At 43.4% G+C, this 15,479-nt stretch overlaps 1 protein-coding gene across 11 annotated transcripts in view; it reads right to left on the bottom strand.

The window, feature by feature from the left end:
• Positions 1 to 15,479, bottom strand: part of SERGEF (secretion regulating guanine nucleotide exchange factor) — a 200,504-nt gene that overhangs the window by 68,529 nt on the left and 116,496 nt on the right. For 9 of the 11 annotated variants that reach the window (XR_004323270.1, XR_004323271.1, XM_032488906.1 and 6 more), the window contains one exon: positions 9,756 to 9,792. Coding sequence is in view for 8 of the 11 variants with exons in the window: in XM_032488906.1 (XP_032344797.1) it covers positions 9,756 to 9,792 (37 nt within the window). In the remaining 3 variants the exon portion in view is untranslated. Of the gene's footprint in view, positions 1 to 8,762; positions 8,861 to 9,755; positions 9,793 to 15,479 lie in introns of those variants that run through there. The other 2 variants (XM_032488913.1, XM_032488914.1) reach the window with 2 other exon arrangements.

The raw sequence follows: 15,479 nt of genomic DNA, 5'->3' as shown, positions 1-15,479 counted from the left end.
TCTGCCACTGACTAGCTGGGCAATTTTCAGTTAAGTCACTGCTTCTCTATGCCTTAAGGCTACTCTGGTAGTGACAGGACCCAGGAAGGCAGCCACAAAGAGGGAATTCAATAAATAGCGTTGAGACAATTGAGTAGCCATCTGGAGAAGTAATGAATTTGAATCCACACCTGACATTGCATATCAGGATAAATTCCAAATGGATCAAAGATTTACATGTAAAATATAAAACCACAGAGTACTGGAGTAAAATACACCCTGGAGTGGGGAGGGATTCTCTAACTCAAAATCCTGAAGCCATCCAGGAAAAGGCTGATAAATTTCATCTATAGTGAAAGGAAAAGTTGCATGGTTAAGAACAGGACAAAACAGAAACATCAAAAGTAAAAACAAAAGGCAAAAATCTGGGAAAATACATTTGCAATTCAAATCACAGACAAAGGTCTGATCTCTCCAATACGTAAAGAGCTCCTAGAAATTTATTAGAAAAATATCAACAATCCAATTGCATAAAAGGACCAAGGATACTGTGCTAGACAGAACAATGGCCTCTCAAAGCCCTAGTTTTTGGAACCTGTAAATGTGATGTTACCTGGCAATGGAGAACTGAGAGAGCAGATGATATTAAATTTGCTGGTTAGCTGACCTTAAAATAGGGAGATCATGCTGGATTATCTGTGTGGGCCCATGTAATCACAAAGCTTCTTAAATGTGGAAGAGGGAGGCAGAGGAGTCAGGATCAGAATGATGTGAAGTGAGAGGCTCCCCAAGTCTTGACGGGTTTAAATACGTAAGAGGACAAGTCAAAGAATGCAGGCAGCCCCTAAAAGCTGGAAAAGGCAAGAAAACAAAATTTCCCTTTGGCCTCCAGAACGGAATGCCACCTGCTCACATCTTGATTTTAGTCCAGTGAGACTCATTTCAGACTTCTGCCCTCAAACTCTAAGATGACATATTTGTGTTCTTTTAAGCTGCTGATTTTGTGGTAATTTGCTATAGTAGCAGTAAAAAATTAGTACAGGTATGGGAAAAAATCTTCATAAAGAAGAAATTACAAATATCCCTTGAATATACGAAAAGATGCACCACCTTCATTCATAATAATTAAAATTAGACAGAGATTAGAAAGCCCCCCACCCCAAAAAGAGAGGAAGTTGGAGGGCTCACAATACCAGATAACAGGATTTATTATGAAGCTACACTACTCAAGACAGTGTGACACTTAACTAGCATATAAATAAAAAATAAACTAATGAAAGAAAAGAGAGAGTCCAAAAACAGATTCACACATATAATACAGTCTCTTGACTTACAACAAAGGAGCTCCCAAAATGCAAAGGGGAAAGGATGAACTTTTCAATTAATGACTCTGGAGCAATTTTTTAAAACTAATTTGAGATGGATTTTAGACTTAAACATAAAAAGCTGAATAATAAAGCTTCAAGAAGAAAACATAGGAGAATATTTTCATGACTTTGAGACAGGCGAAATGTAGAGCACAAATACTTCAAACCATTAAAGATTGATAAATTGGACTTCATTAAACTTAAGAATATCTATTTACCAAAAAATATCATTAAGAGACCAAAAGAATAAGCCACTGCCTAGGAGATGTTCACAATTCATAAATCCAACAAAGGACTTGAATCCATAAGATAAAGGATTCCTACAAATCATTAAGAGAAACAGGCAAAACCTACTTTAAAACAATGGGCAAAATCTTTGCACTGGACAAAAGAACTGGCCCAACTGGCCTATAAGCATATGAAAACATGCTCCAAATCACTGGTTATCAGAGAAATGCAAATTAAAATCAGAGAGAGATTCCACACTACACATTCAGCAGAATAGCCTAAATCAGTAAGACTGAAAATACCTGGCAAGGATTTGGCTCAACTAAAATTCTCATGTGTTGCTAGTGGGAGTAAAAATTGGTACAACTACTCTGTTATACTGTTGAGCAGAATTTACTAATGTTAAACATATGACCTAGAAATCCTACTCTTAGTTATGTACCCAAGAGAAATAAATGTATATGTTCACCAAAAGGCATGTATACAAATGTACATAGCAGCTTTATTCACAGTCTTCAAACTGGAAACAACCCAAATGTTCATTAATAAATGTTCATTAAAATTTTCATTACCAAAACAGACATATAGACCAATGGAACAGAATAGAGAGCCCAGAAATGAACCCACAAACTTTTGGTCAACTCATCTTCGACAAAGGAGGCAAGAATATACAATGGAATAAAGACAATCTCTTCAGCAAATGGTGTTGGGAAAACTGGACAGCAGCACGTAAAACAATGAAGCTAGAACACTCCCTTACACCATATACAAAAATCAACTCAAAATGGATTAAAGACTTAAACATAAGACAAGATACAATAAACCTCCTAGAGGAAAACATAGGCAAAACATTATCTGACACACATTTCAAAATTTTTCTCCTAGAAGAAATAAAAGCAAGAATAAACAAATGGGACCTAATGAAACTTACAAGCTTCTGCACAGCAAAGGAAACCAGAAGTAAAACAAGAAGAAAACCTACGGAATGGGAGAAAATTTTTGCAAGTGAAACCGACAAAGGCTTGATCTCCAGAATATATAAGCAGCTCATACGACTCAACAAGAAAAAAATAAACAACACAATCCAAAAATGGGCAGAAGACCTAAACAAGCAGTTCTCCAAGGAAGACATACAAATGATCAAAAAGCACATGGAAAAATGCTCAATATCACTAATTATCAGAGAAATGCAAATCAAAACTACAATGAGGTATCACCTCACACCAGTCAGAATGGCCGTCATTCAAAAATCCACAAATGACAAATGCTGGAGAGGCTGAAGAGAAAGGGGAACCCTCCTACACTGCTGGTGGGAATGCAGTTTGGTGCAGCCACTATGGAAAACAGTGTGGAGATTCCTCAAAAGACTAGGAATAGACTTACCATATGATCCAGGAATCCCACTCCTGGGCTTGTATCCAGAAGGAAATCTACTTCAGGATGACACCTGCACCCCAATGTTCATAGCAGCATGATTTACAATAGCCAAAACATGGAAACAGCCTAAATGTCCATCAACAGGTGACTGGATAAAGAAGATGTGGTATATTTATACAATGCAATACTACTCAGCCATAAAAACCGACAACATAATGCCATTTGCAGCAACATGGATGCTCCTGGAGAATGTCATTCTAAGTGAAGTAAGCCAGAAAAAGAAAGAAAAATACCATATGAGATCGTTCATATGTGGAATCTAAAAAACAAAAACAAAAACAAACAAACAAACAAACAAAAACAAAGCGTAAATACAGGACAGAAATAGACTCACAGACAGAGAATACAGACTTGTGGTTGCCAGGGGGGTGGAGGGTGGGAAGGGATAGACTGGGATTTCAAAATTGTAGAATAGATAAACAAGATTACACTGTATAGCACAGGGAAATATACACAAGATGTTATGATAACTCAAAGAGAAAAAAATGTGACAATGAGTGTGTATATGTCCATGAATGACTGAAAAATTGTGCTGAACACTGGAATTCGACACAACATTGTAAAATGATTATAAATCAATAAAAAATGTTAAAAAATAATTAAATGGATAAGTAGGCTGTAATATAGTCCAAAGTGGAATATTACTGACCAATAAAAAGGACTATTGCTACACAAAGAATGGATGATTCTATGGACACAATGTGCTGAACAAAAGAAGCCAAACACAAAAGTGTTCACATTGTATGACACCATTTATATGAAGTTCAATAACAGGCAAAACTCATTTCTGGAAAAGAAGTCAGAACAGTGGTTACCTCTGGGGGTGGGATATTGACTGAGAAGGAGCATGAGGTAGCCATCTGGGATGCTGGAAATGTTCTGCCTCTTGTGCTGGGTGGTGGTTTCTTAAATATATATATATATATACACTATACTATATATATACACACACACACACACACACATATATGTATATATACATTTACATATATATATAAAAACTCATCAAACAAAACCCTCACAATTTGCGCACTTTACTGTTGTATACACTGCACTTCAATTTAGAAAGTAAAATAAACCAAAACCACCCTGAGTAATTTTTCACCTATTAAATTGGCAAAAATCCAAGTTTCCTAACACACTATTAGGGAGGCTGCAGAAACAGGCACTCTTATACACTGCTGGTGGAAGTGAAAAGTGGTATAATTCCTATGGAGGCCAATTTTGCAGTACCTTGCAAAATAACAAATACACTTACTCTTTGATACAATAATTTCACTTCCAGGAATTTATCCTACAACTATACTCACCCACACATGAAATAACATATATATATACAAGAGAATTCACTACATTATTAATTGTAATAAGCAAAAGAATGGAAATCACCTAAATGTCCATTAACAGGACACTGGTTAAATAAATCATGGTACATAGGTACACAGAAATATTATGTAGCTGTAATAATGAACTAGGAAGGCTTTTATACTGATACAGAAAGATCTCCCAGATAAATCATTGAAAGAAAAAATCAGACACAAAAAAGCAGTCACAGTATACTACCATTTATGTAAAAGGGGGGGATAAAAATATATCTTTGTATTCACTCATATATGCAAAAAGAAACTAGAAGGATACAGAAGAAACTAATAATAGCTGTACATATGGTAGAAAGGTTTTGAGCACTGGATAGACGTGAGATAAGGTAGGAGGAAGGTTCTGCATTTTAAATCTTTTTATGCTTTTTAAGTTTTGAATCATGTACATGTATTTATTATTCAAAAATTAAATAAGTAACTTTTTTTAAAGAAAAGGGACAATAGAAGGGGGAAGAAGAATCCTAAAAGGGGTGGTTTTCCAATACAATGTCATCAATTTCACGATTTTACCTAGTTATTATGTAGGGAACTGCTTAATCTGAACCAGATTACATATACTCTGGATATACCGAAGACCTTGCCAACGTGAAGGAGAAATAAATATTGAAATTAACAGATAAGATAATCTTATCTGGTGGCCTCAGAAACAGGTCACTGGCCTGCAGGAAGGCAGCAGCAGCTAGTAGATCACAGGCTCTGAAGTTAAGAGGTCCGGGTTCAAGACCTGACACACAGATTCCTCCTGGCCCTGTGACCTGGGCGGGGCAAACTGCTCAGCCTACGCTGCGGCTCCCCTCATCTAGAAAATGGGGTTAATAGTGCCAACTCATCAATTTGGTATGAGGATTAAACAGGACCATATAGATAAGGCATTACACTCTGCCCATCACACTGTGCACAGGGCTGCACAAGTTTGTCCTTGCCTCTAAACTCCCTACAAGGCCCAGGGTTTGGAAGTATCACCTCTCAGAGGAACAACCAGGGTCAAAATGAGTTAGTTCTCTCTTTTAAATTCTTACAATACCTCACCTGAGGGATCTCAGGCCACGCACGGTTAGATGCTCTGCCACACATATTACAAAGGTACAAAGGTTCAACAATTGGAAATCATCAGCGAAATGAAAAGAATAAAAAATAAAAGATCCTTGCATAGATTATAGCTCCAATTTGGTAAAAGACCTGCTTTTGCTTCGAGGAGGAGGCACTACACTTTGCTGCCAAATATCTAACCCTTTAACAATGCCTGTCTGGCAAGCGCGAGTGCTCCAGGAAAAGGCCACCAATAAAATCCCTTCCAAGGTTTGCGTGGAGCGGGAGAGAGGAAATGCAGTCAGCTCTTTTTTCTCTGCAGGAAGGGAAGGCGCATCAGGAGCGAAGGCAAACAAATTGCCCATTCAAGCCAAAATAAGCTGCTCCTGGGGGGAAGCAAAACAGCTGGAGCCAATTCAGCCAGACGCGGAGGTGAGGACCCCGAAGACAGAGCTGGGCCTGGGGAGCCTGATCTTCCAAACAAGTGGTAGCCACATGCCTTCATGCCACTTCTGCTGACCTCAGCCTATGTCCATGCATGGGAGCCAGCCAGCTTCGTCAGATGGGGAGGGAAATCCTGGTGAAAAGGAAGTAAGGGAGGGAGGGAAGGAGGAAGGAATAGAGGGAGGGAGGAAGGGAATCAGTGAACCTGCCAAGTGACAAGCACCCGCTGAGCACCTACTCTGTGGAGGGCACTGCTCTGGCACCCGACGTACCTGTGCCATTTGGAAGAACAACATTTAGGGGTGGGTACTGTGATGAGAAGGCAGGCTTAGTGAAGAGGAGACTGTACAAGGCACACAGTTAGAGTGGCCAGGCCAGGCATGGCCGATGGCTTCAGCTCTTCCTTCCTGTCACTTGAGCTTCTCTAAGCCCAGCTCCAGCCATTCTTCTCTCTAAAAGGAACTTGCACTGTCTCATCACCCTCTCCCTGATGGCAAACACAGAACAGGTCAAGAGAAACTTCACTGAAAACTAATGAAAGAGCCAAACCAAATTGCAAAAGAAGAGGGGAAAAAGAAATCCAGAAAGCAAAAGAAGTAGTAAAGTTGAATTATTGTGGTCCCCTAAGAAACCGGAAACATACCTGCTGTGGGGCTTCCCTCAGGCTGGAACATGCTGGTCCCGAGTCGCTGTCTGGACAATCCTGATCTGGAATGAATCTGGGCTGGCACTATTTCCAGGGCTGTTGGGATTTTCAGATCCCTCGATTGGGGTACCCAGGCCCCAGTTTTCAAATCCATTCCAGATATGCTGAGATCCTGCCCCAGACCCTGATATCCTGGGTTGGGGAGACATTTCTCTCTCCAGCTTCTGAGATTTCCACCCTGAGCCTCAGCCTTCCTATGGTCATCCTACAATACCTTCCTTCCTTGAGATCTTAATATATAACAACAACAACAACAACAACAACAACAACAACAACAACAACAACAGCAGCAGCAGCTAACATTTACTGAGCCTTTACTTTAGTGCCAGGCAACATTTTGCGTAACAACCCTATGAGGTCAATAATATGATCTTTCAGATGAGGCGATCAAGACACAGAGAGGTTAAGCAATTTATACAAGGTTACACAGCTCATAGGCAGAGGAGCCAGGATTGGAATCCAGACAATATGACCCCAGTGCCTGTGCTCTTCTTAACCACTACCCATACTGCCTCGGATGCGAGGAAAAGAGAGAGTCGAAAGAGCAGTCTTGGAAGTCAGGCTCACAGTTTTCTTCTCTATTAAGCGGGTACAACAAATAACATTTTGTGGAGTTGTGTCCATTCTAAGACAGAGTAGGTCCTGAATTATGTACTTTCACCCTTCTCTTCCCCTTCCTTTCCAGTTTGATCTGCCTGTTGCACATTCATTAGACATTAAGGCCGCTTCTACCCTTGAGCGAAGTTTGGCTTCTTTATTCTGTGTTCTAGTCTATTCTGTATCTATTCTGTGCCTATCACATGTGTGACCCAGCACGGGGCATTGAAGGGCTGGGATCTCAGGGATGAGACTGAGGGCAGGGAAATCCACCTAAAGTAGGCAAGGGCAGAAGGGCGGAGGGGAGGAGCCAGCTGTGAGAACCAGGCTTTCAGCAGTGGGAACTCTCCTCCTCCAGCTTGTCCCCCTTTTGCGGGCCTCCCGCCCTGGGCAGCAGGAGGCTTCTGGTCACTTCCTGCTGCACAGCTTGCACCCTGCAGGGTGCCCACTGAGGGCCTCATCCCTCCAGTGGCAAGGAGCCTCTGCTCCCATCAGGTGGACGTGTCCAGAACCCCCTGCCTGGGCCCACCTTTTCTGACTCTGGAACATTCATTCAACAGATTGTGAGCCAGGTCGCATACACTGGGGACAAAGTGGAAAATAACAGGTCCGGCCTTGAGGAATTCACCATGCCCTGCTCCCCCACCGCCTCTGCTGTTTTCCTCTCCTGGGTAATGCTGGACACACCTTTCCAGAATGTTATCATTTCTCTCTCCCAACCAAGAATTACTTCACCAGAACAGTTACACTAACAAGCGATTCTCTCCTCTCCCCACACGGACCAAGAGAAATGAAAAAGAAATGGAATTATTAATTAATTTCTTACATATCCCCTGTATAGTACCAGATATTTCACAGACAATACCTTCTCTAATCCCCACAACAACAATCCTGCGAGGTGGAATGATGCCCCTTACACAGCTGAGGGAAAAAAGGAAGCTCACACAGCAACGGCTCCGGTTTGAACCCAGGCTCTCTGCCTGCAGAATCTATGCTCCTTCTACAGTCCTATCAGCCCAGCCTGCCCCACTGCTGGCTCTGTCCCCCTCTTTCAACTGGATTTGTTCTTTCACGTATTTAGGTTCCCTGCAATGTTCATCTTTGTGCTGGTTCCAGAGGCAGCCAACCTCTCTCCCAGTCCGGTGACAGCAGCAGCAGCAACATCCTAGGCACCGCCTGAGTCTTTGATTAGCCTGTCTTAATTACACACAGGCTGGAGCAGTTCCGGTATACACTATCTGGTACCACTGCAGAGCGTGCAGGTTTGCTGTTACGTTTTCTTGCTCCCTCTCTGACTCCAGTCCCTTGGGCTCCCCACCCTCTCTGCTGGCTGGCAGCCTGCTTCCTCTGCTGTCCTTGGTTCTGCCTCCTTGCACATCACTTTCAGGCCTGCAAAGCAGTGCTTCAAACTGCTGCCACCCCAGGCAGCTGAGCCAGCCTAGCTTAATTCAGAAAACATTGCCTGAGTCTCTGCTGAGTGCCAGGCAGCGTGCTGGGTGCTGCAAATAAGCAGCAAACAAAAGGAAAACACAGGGGTTTCAGAAGCTGAGAGTCAGAGGCTGGGAGAGAGAAGTACACAGAACAGATATCACCTACCCAAGGCAGACAGTGATCTGGTTGTAACAGAGTCCTAAAGTATCAGAGCTGAAGGGAACCTTGGTCTTCAGTTGTAACCCATTTCACAGATGGGGGACCTAAAGCCCAAAGGAGGGCAATTATTGGAACTAATGGCATCAGATAATAGGAACTAACACTTCTAAAACCCTTACCAGGAGCTAAGTTTTATTCCAAGTGCTTTACATATATTAAATCCTTTAATCCTCACAACAACCCCAACAACCCTGTGAGGGAGGCACTATTGCCCTCCTTAGTTTAAAAATGAGAAAAATGAGGCATTGAGAGGTAAGCATCTTGTCTAAGTTCACATAGCTAGTAAGCAGAAGCCTGCAGTGAACTCTGTCAGTTCTTCACTGTGGTCTCTTTTACATCTGTGAGATGGAGACTGAGTGTAGTAATGAGAAGGCTTCTCGAAGGAGTTACACACCAGCCTGATGATAAAAACAGTGAACCTGGGTTATCCAGAGTCAACTAAGAGTAAGCCTCAATTAGTCAGAGGCTTGGCTTCAACTGGGAGTTCCCAAGTGCTGTGAAGCACACGGCAGTGAGGGCAGTGAGCTGAGTCCCCCATCTCCAAGGAAAGAGCCGAGCAAGAGGGAAGAACTAAGTGCAAAGGATTTATTCAAGAACCAAGAGCAGCCCAATCCTCTTCCCCTTTTATGTCTGGCTTTCTACACATGATGCCTCCAGCCTCTAAGATCTTTAATATCCCCAAATGCCATTTCTAATGCAGGGAGGCCAGCTCAGATACCTTAAAAAGATGCTAGATGATGTGAATAGAAATTTTTAGAAAAGGGGCTTTTAGCAAATCCTTGGTCAACCAAAGACTCCCATTTCCCAGAATCTCCCCCAGTGCACACACACACGTACTCACCCACGCAAGCACCCTGGCCTTTGGTTAACCAAGAGTCTTCTCCAATTCTGCCCACAAGTTTCAGAATAAACACAGTTATCAGTATAATAGTTACTTACCCATTACTGCCAGATTATGCTCTGAGCCACAAGAGACCTGTAAGAAGAAAGAAAGAAAGTTATATTAGACAAAGAAAATGTATTTCTTTCAGCCATTATATTTTATAATCAGAGTTACTTTTAATGATACAACACCCATTTTGAGGGGAAATTTAAGGAAGTAAGTAGGGGGGGCACCATGTACAAAAGTTAAGACTATAATTACAACACAGTCACAACTACATAAAAATAAGTGAAAACTACAACATTGAATAGAAATACAATAAGATGTTAAAGTATTTGTCTTTAGGCAGGAGACTGTGAGTGATTTTTAAAAATCTTTTCTTCTTTCTACTTTTTTTGTATTTTTCAAACTTTCTATAATGAGCATGTGTTACTATAAAAATGGAAATATGAGGCAATACAGATGACAGCTTTCAAAAACTGAGCTAAACAGTCCACCTCTCTCCTCTAGACTAATAAAATGAGCAAAGAATTCAGTAGAAACAGACTTGCCTCAGGAAAAATGCTTGACTTCTCCTCATCTGCTCACTTCCTTTCAACTTCCAGCCACACAAACTATCTGCAGCCCTTTGAACACATGTTCTCATACCTCCGGGCCTTTGCACATGCTGTTTCTCTGCTTGGAATGCCCTCCCTTCAACTGCCTACCTAGAAAACTTCTATTCATCCTTTAAAGGTTCAGAGCATCCACTGAGAGCCCCTTGCTGTAGCTTCTAGGCAGACCCAAGCATTCTTTCCATTATGCGACTTACATGTACCCACTGCAGCAATTATCTGGTTGTCGTTTACATTTGTTCCTGCCTCCTCACTAGACTGTGTGTCTTGAGAACAGGGCTGAGTCTCATTCCCCTCTACATTATACAAGTGGACTGTACAAGGCCTGGGGCTCAGTTAATACCTGTTGAATGAAAGTATGAATGAAAGAACAAGGTACATAAAGAACAAATACCTCACACATAAAAGATAATGATTTGGGTTCTGAATCCAGTGTTTGCACCTAGTGAGAGATACTTCTTGCCTTTTAGTCTCTGCATGTCCCAAAGGCTACCAGGAGGAAGTGACTGGGAATATAAAAGCATAAATGGTTCCCCAGGTATTAATTAAAAGGAATGAGAAGCATCCTGTGACCTTTATCAGGATACTCACTTTAGCTCCTGGCAAGAAGAAGGCTTCAGGTACTCATGGAATGTCAACTGGAAGAGCCCTGGGGATCATCTGGTCCAATCTTTCTATATTACGGGGAGAATACAGGCTTGGGAAGAGGAAATAACTTGCCTCAGGTGCTAGAGCAACTGTGTGTCAAAACTAAGACTAGAGCCTCTCTGATTCTGATTCTCTTACAAGTTCCTTTCTTGATGCTATAGCCTCTCACTCTTTCCCGGTGAAAACCACTTGGAAATGACATTCAAAGGTAGTTAGCACAGGCCCTGACAGTCAAGGTAACAGGCTCAAAAGGCATTTGTGCAAAGGAGGCCAAATAACACACTGGTAGGTGAAAAGGGGCAGCAAAGCTTCTGAGGCTATTTTCTTTGTAAAAGTTATGCGTCCAGGATCTCAGCTTCCACAGGGAAAAGGGTCACCCATGTTTAGGTGGATTCCCTGATAGTGTCTGGCAAAGAAGCACCTGTATATATGTTACCCCAGTAAGTATTTCCAGGGTGACTAGTGTTAGGTCCTCTGAAGCAGGCTCTGTAACTGAGTTATCTGAGGGGTACCCCCTGTGCTTCACCCAGGGCCATACACACAGCACAAGTTCATCATGTGCTTCCTGGTTATACTGAGGCTGGTTCCCTAGGATCTGTCATAAGAAGCTGCTTAGATTGAAGAATTGGGGAAAAAAAAAACTTAGATGTCTAACAATAGGAGAATTCTATGTAAATTATGGCAGAGCTATCGAATGACCTAGAAATTACTATGCAGCTTTGGAAAATGATGCTTACAATAAAGGAGAATACTCATGATATTCCATGAACCAAAAAAGCACACTGTATATGTAATATGATCTCAACTCTATAATAAAGCATGAATAAAAGACTGGAAGGAGCTATACCAAAAGGTTACTAGTGACAGACTCTGGGCTACGGGTAAGGTAGGCATTACAAGTTTGGCTTTCCCTTTGGCTTTTTCTGTGCTCCTTAAATTTTATACCCTATTTTTACAATCAGAAAAATCATCTACTAAAAATAAGAAAAATAAGTATAATGCAATTCCCATCACAGAGGAAAAAACCCTGCCTGGCTATAAAGTAAATATGCTATAAAATCTGATGTGCTCTGAACTAGTGGGGAAAAAAGATCTGAAGGAAATATAATTAAATTCTAAGGGCAGCTGCATCATGGTGGTAAGACCATAAGATTTTTTCCTTCTCTTCCATATTTTTCAAACTTTCTGTAACCGTGGTGGTAGCAGTAGTGCTGCCAGTGGTGGTGGTGGCAACAAAAGGAGCAGGAGGTAAAGTCATCATATATTGAGGACTCATATGTGCCATGTGTCACGCCAGGGCACTTTATAAACCCTATCTCACCTTACTGATCATGATCATCTTTTCAGGAAGGTTTGATTTTGCTCATTTTAGTGTGATTCACGCATATGACATAACTTTCCTAGCTAGCTAAGTGGCAGCCGCAGAACTAAACCCCAGGTCTGCCTGATCTCCAAGCTCATGTTCTGTACTGCTAGGTCACACTTTGTTTTTTAAAAAATAAAATTATTTCATTTTACAAACTGCAGGCAGAAAGGGCCTGTCTCTGACTGCCAGGGCTTACCCTGTGGCTGCGGACTGCAGAACTGACCAACCTTGAGGACCAGGGGCTTCCAGAAACAAGCCACTGATAAATGCCAGCATCAGGCAGCAGATGCTGCTGTGAATTAATGAGCGAGGCAGTGATGAATGGATTTTGTCAAGGCAGAATAGCGCTTGAAGCTCAGAGCTCCCCACTGCTTCTTGCTGTCTGCACTGGCACAGAGGCCAGGAGACTGAAATCTCCTGGCCACAAAATCCCAGTGCTGCACTCCTTCAACAAGATTGTATCAATGACCATTTGCTTCATATTGCCTCTGTCAGCATCCACCCACTGCCCAGCTTTCTAGAAGACTCTGTTAACAATGGCAGTGTGCCCAGGAGAAAGAGATTTAGAGCCAGGAAGCTAGGTGAGTCCTAGGTCCTCTGCTTTCTGACTCTGATACAGAACTGCTACAGGACAAACGAGACAACGCATCCCCTCACAGCCATGTGTCTCACCTTCCTTACGTATAAATCACATCATGCCCCTACAGAAAATCGTTCACAGGATCCCAGTGGTGGTAGGGCAAAGTCTAAATACTTAGTATGGTTTACAAGGCCTTCACAAGGCCCTCTGCTACTCATGAACCCTCAACCCCGGATAACATATTTCCTTTCATCCACTGACACTACGTTACACATTCTTTAAGAATATCATGTGATTTCAGGCTTTTACGTGTGCTACTCTCCTTGACTTGACTTCCCTTTCTCCCACTGTCCACCTAGCAAAGTCCTGTAAGACTGCTCAGACATCAGCAGTAAACCCTCCCTGACTTCTCAAAGCAGAACCAGCTGCTCCACCCAGGTGACTCCCACAGCACTACACATCATGGCCTCTACCACACGTGAGATGTCTGTTTATGAACCATGCCGGTGTTAAGTATCCCTGTCTCACAGACATCCATCCAGCAGGTGCCTGCCCAGCAATGTCTCCGCTACACAGCCCAAGTAAAGGGCATGAAGGGGCCCAGACAAAGATAAGAACCCAGAGAAGTTAGATGGTCCCAACACAAGTGTGAGTAGTGGCGTGGCCACTCCGGCCCAACTGGAGACAGGCACTGAGATGCACAGTGAGGGCAGGGAGGGAAGAATATACACTTCAAATAAGAACAGAGCATAGAGATGATGGGGTATCAAAAGCACAGGATTGTTCCCAAAACCCTAGCACAACAAAGCACAGTGGACCAGCAACAGAGTTCAGTCCTAGGAGGCTGAGTCCCACTATAGAGAAAATAGGTTCCAGCTTGCTAGTTGGGGCCTTCAGGAGATGGGGCGCACACCTCCTCAAGGGTGAGGGGTGGGAGACAAAGGTGGATGTAGAAAGTTGTCCTGACTTAGTGCTCCTCAAACAATAGAGGGGTCTGCTCTATTCAGGCAACTCTGCCTGAGGAGGCAGAGCTGCTGCAGAAAATAATTTCCAGAATCCCAACCACCACAGGGACAAGATCACCCTTCCTGCCAAGCTAGACTCCTCACTTCTTGTGTAGGGGAGCTGCAGTTCCCCTTGGGGCTGGATCCCCCTAAATGCAGTTGGACAGGGATGAGCTGGGGCAAGAATCTACTGGTAGCAGATGCTCAACAAAAATATTATGAATGCATTAATGGGTTAAATGAACGAGTAACTAAATGAATAAGCAAAAATTAGATTAATGTGAAAATATTTGTCAAATGTTGAATGTGAGCACTTTAGCTCCCAGCAGCTGTACAGCTGTACCACTTCTAAAAACAGCTGACTGGCCCTTATGGAGTGCTTATGACCAGGTACCTGGCAAAATGCTTTGCCTGTATTATTTCATTTAAACTTATACCAAACCTAAGATTCTTTTGTTGCAACCTCTTGGAGTTCAGAGAGGTAAGGTAACTTGCCCAGTGTCTTAAAATTAGTGGAGGTGCAGCGGTCTGTGACCACCCAGGTTCAACCTTTCTGTCTTCTTAGCTGTCTAAACCCTTCCTATACCCATACAGGATGGAAATAAACTGCCACCCAGCTCCTTACATCTGGCAACCCTGTGCCAATATCAAGGGATCTTATGCTTGGAAAGCCCCAGAATTACAAGGCTCAAACATCTTCCTGGGGCTAGGAATACCCACTTCTGGATTGATCAAGGTCTGTTCCAGGGCTTTTTCTTGGGGGACACGGTTGTAAAATGGCAACAAAGATTTGTCCTCTGCCATCGCCGTGGAAGTTATAACCTCACGGGGAATTCCACCAAATTGCCCAACTGTGCACACTCTGATGGGGAAACCAGTCAGGGAAAACAGAGTAGGGTGGGGTGCGATGAAGACTTGGGGGAAGAAACACTAAAATTCCAAGGAAAAGAAGCCGGCAGAGGCCACTACCCAAGGCTGGTCCCCATCACCAGCCAAGGATCACCCTCAGCTTCCTCCTAGCAGCCCGGTGGCATCCCAGGGACCATCCCAGCTCGCAGCAGCCTGAAGGGCCTACTGATTGGTTCCGTCTCACGCCAATGGGCTGGGGCGCCTGCCGATGCTGATGCTATGACAACGAGGCGCATGTGGCGGCACGTGACGGCGGGGTGGGGGCCGCCATTCAGTACGACGGGACTCTGGAGAGGGAGGGCTTCCCGCTGCACAGCCTAGGGTCTTAGCCTCAGGGCCCGTCCTCCGCCAGCGCCGCCAGGGGGAGAAGCAGACCGGGGAGCAGCTCCAGAAGGGCAGCCTCCCGCCGGCGGCCGGCCGGGGTTAACAGGGAAGGGAACCGGCGCTTCAGTGCAGCCTTTGCTAAACTCTGCCCAAACCCAGTTGCCATCTGCGGAGAACCCTGGGGAGACAAACCAGAATTTCGGAAACTGTTAGAAAAGCAGGCTGGGAGGCTGGGCATGTTTTACAGCAAACTTTAGTCCTGTCAGCCAACGGAGTTTTACCCCTAGGCTCAGAAATAGCCTCAAAGGAGGTCATGGTGACAGCAGAGAGGCAGC

Source organism: Camelus ferus, chromosome 10, assembly GCF_009834535.1.
Source record: "Camelus ferus isolate YT-003-E chromosome 10, BCGSAC_Cfer_1.0, whole genome shotgun sequence".
Classification (NCBI taxonomy): Eukaryota; Metazoa; Chordata; class Mammalia; order Artiodactyla; family Camelidae; genus Camelus; species Camelus ferus.
The sequence above is the reverse complement of the archived record's forward strand: the minus strand, read 5'-3'. Positions and strand labels throughout refer to the sequence as shown.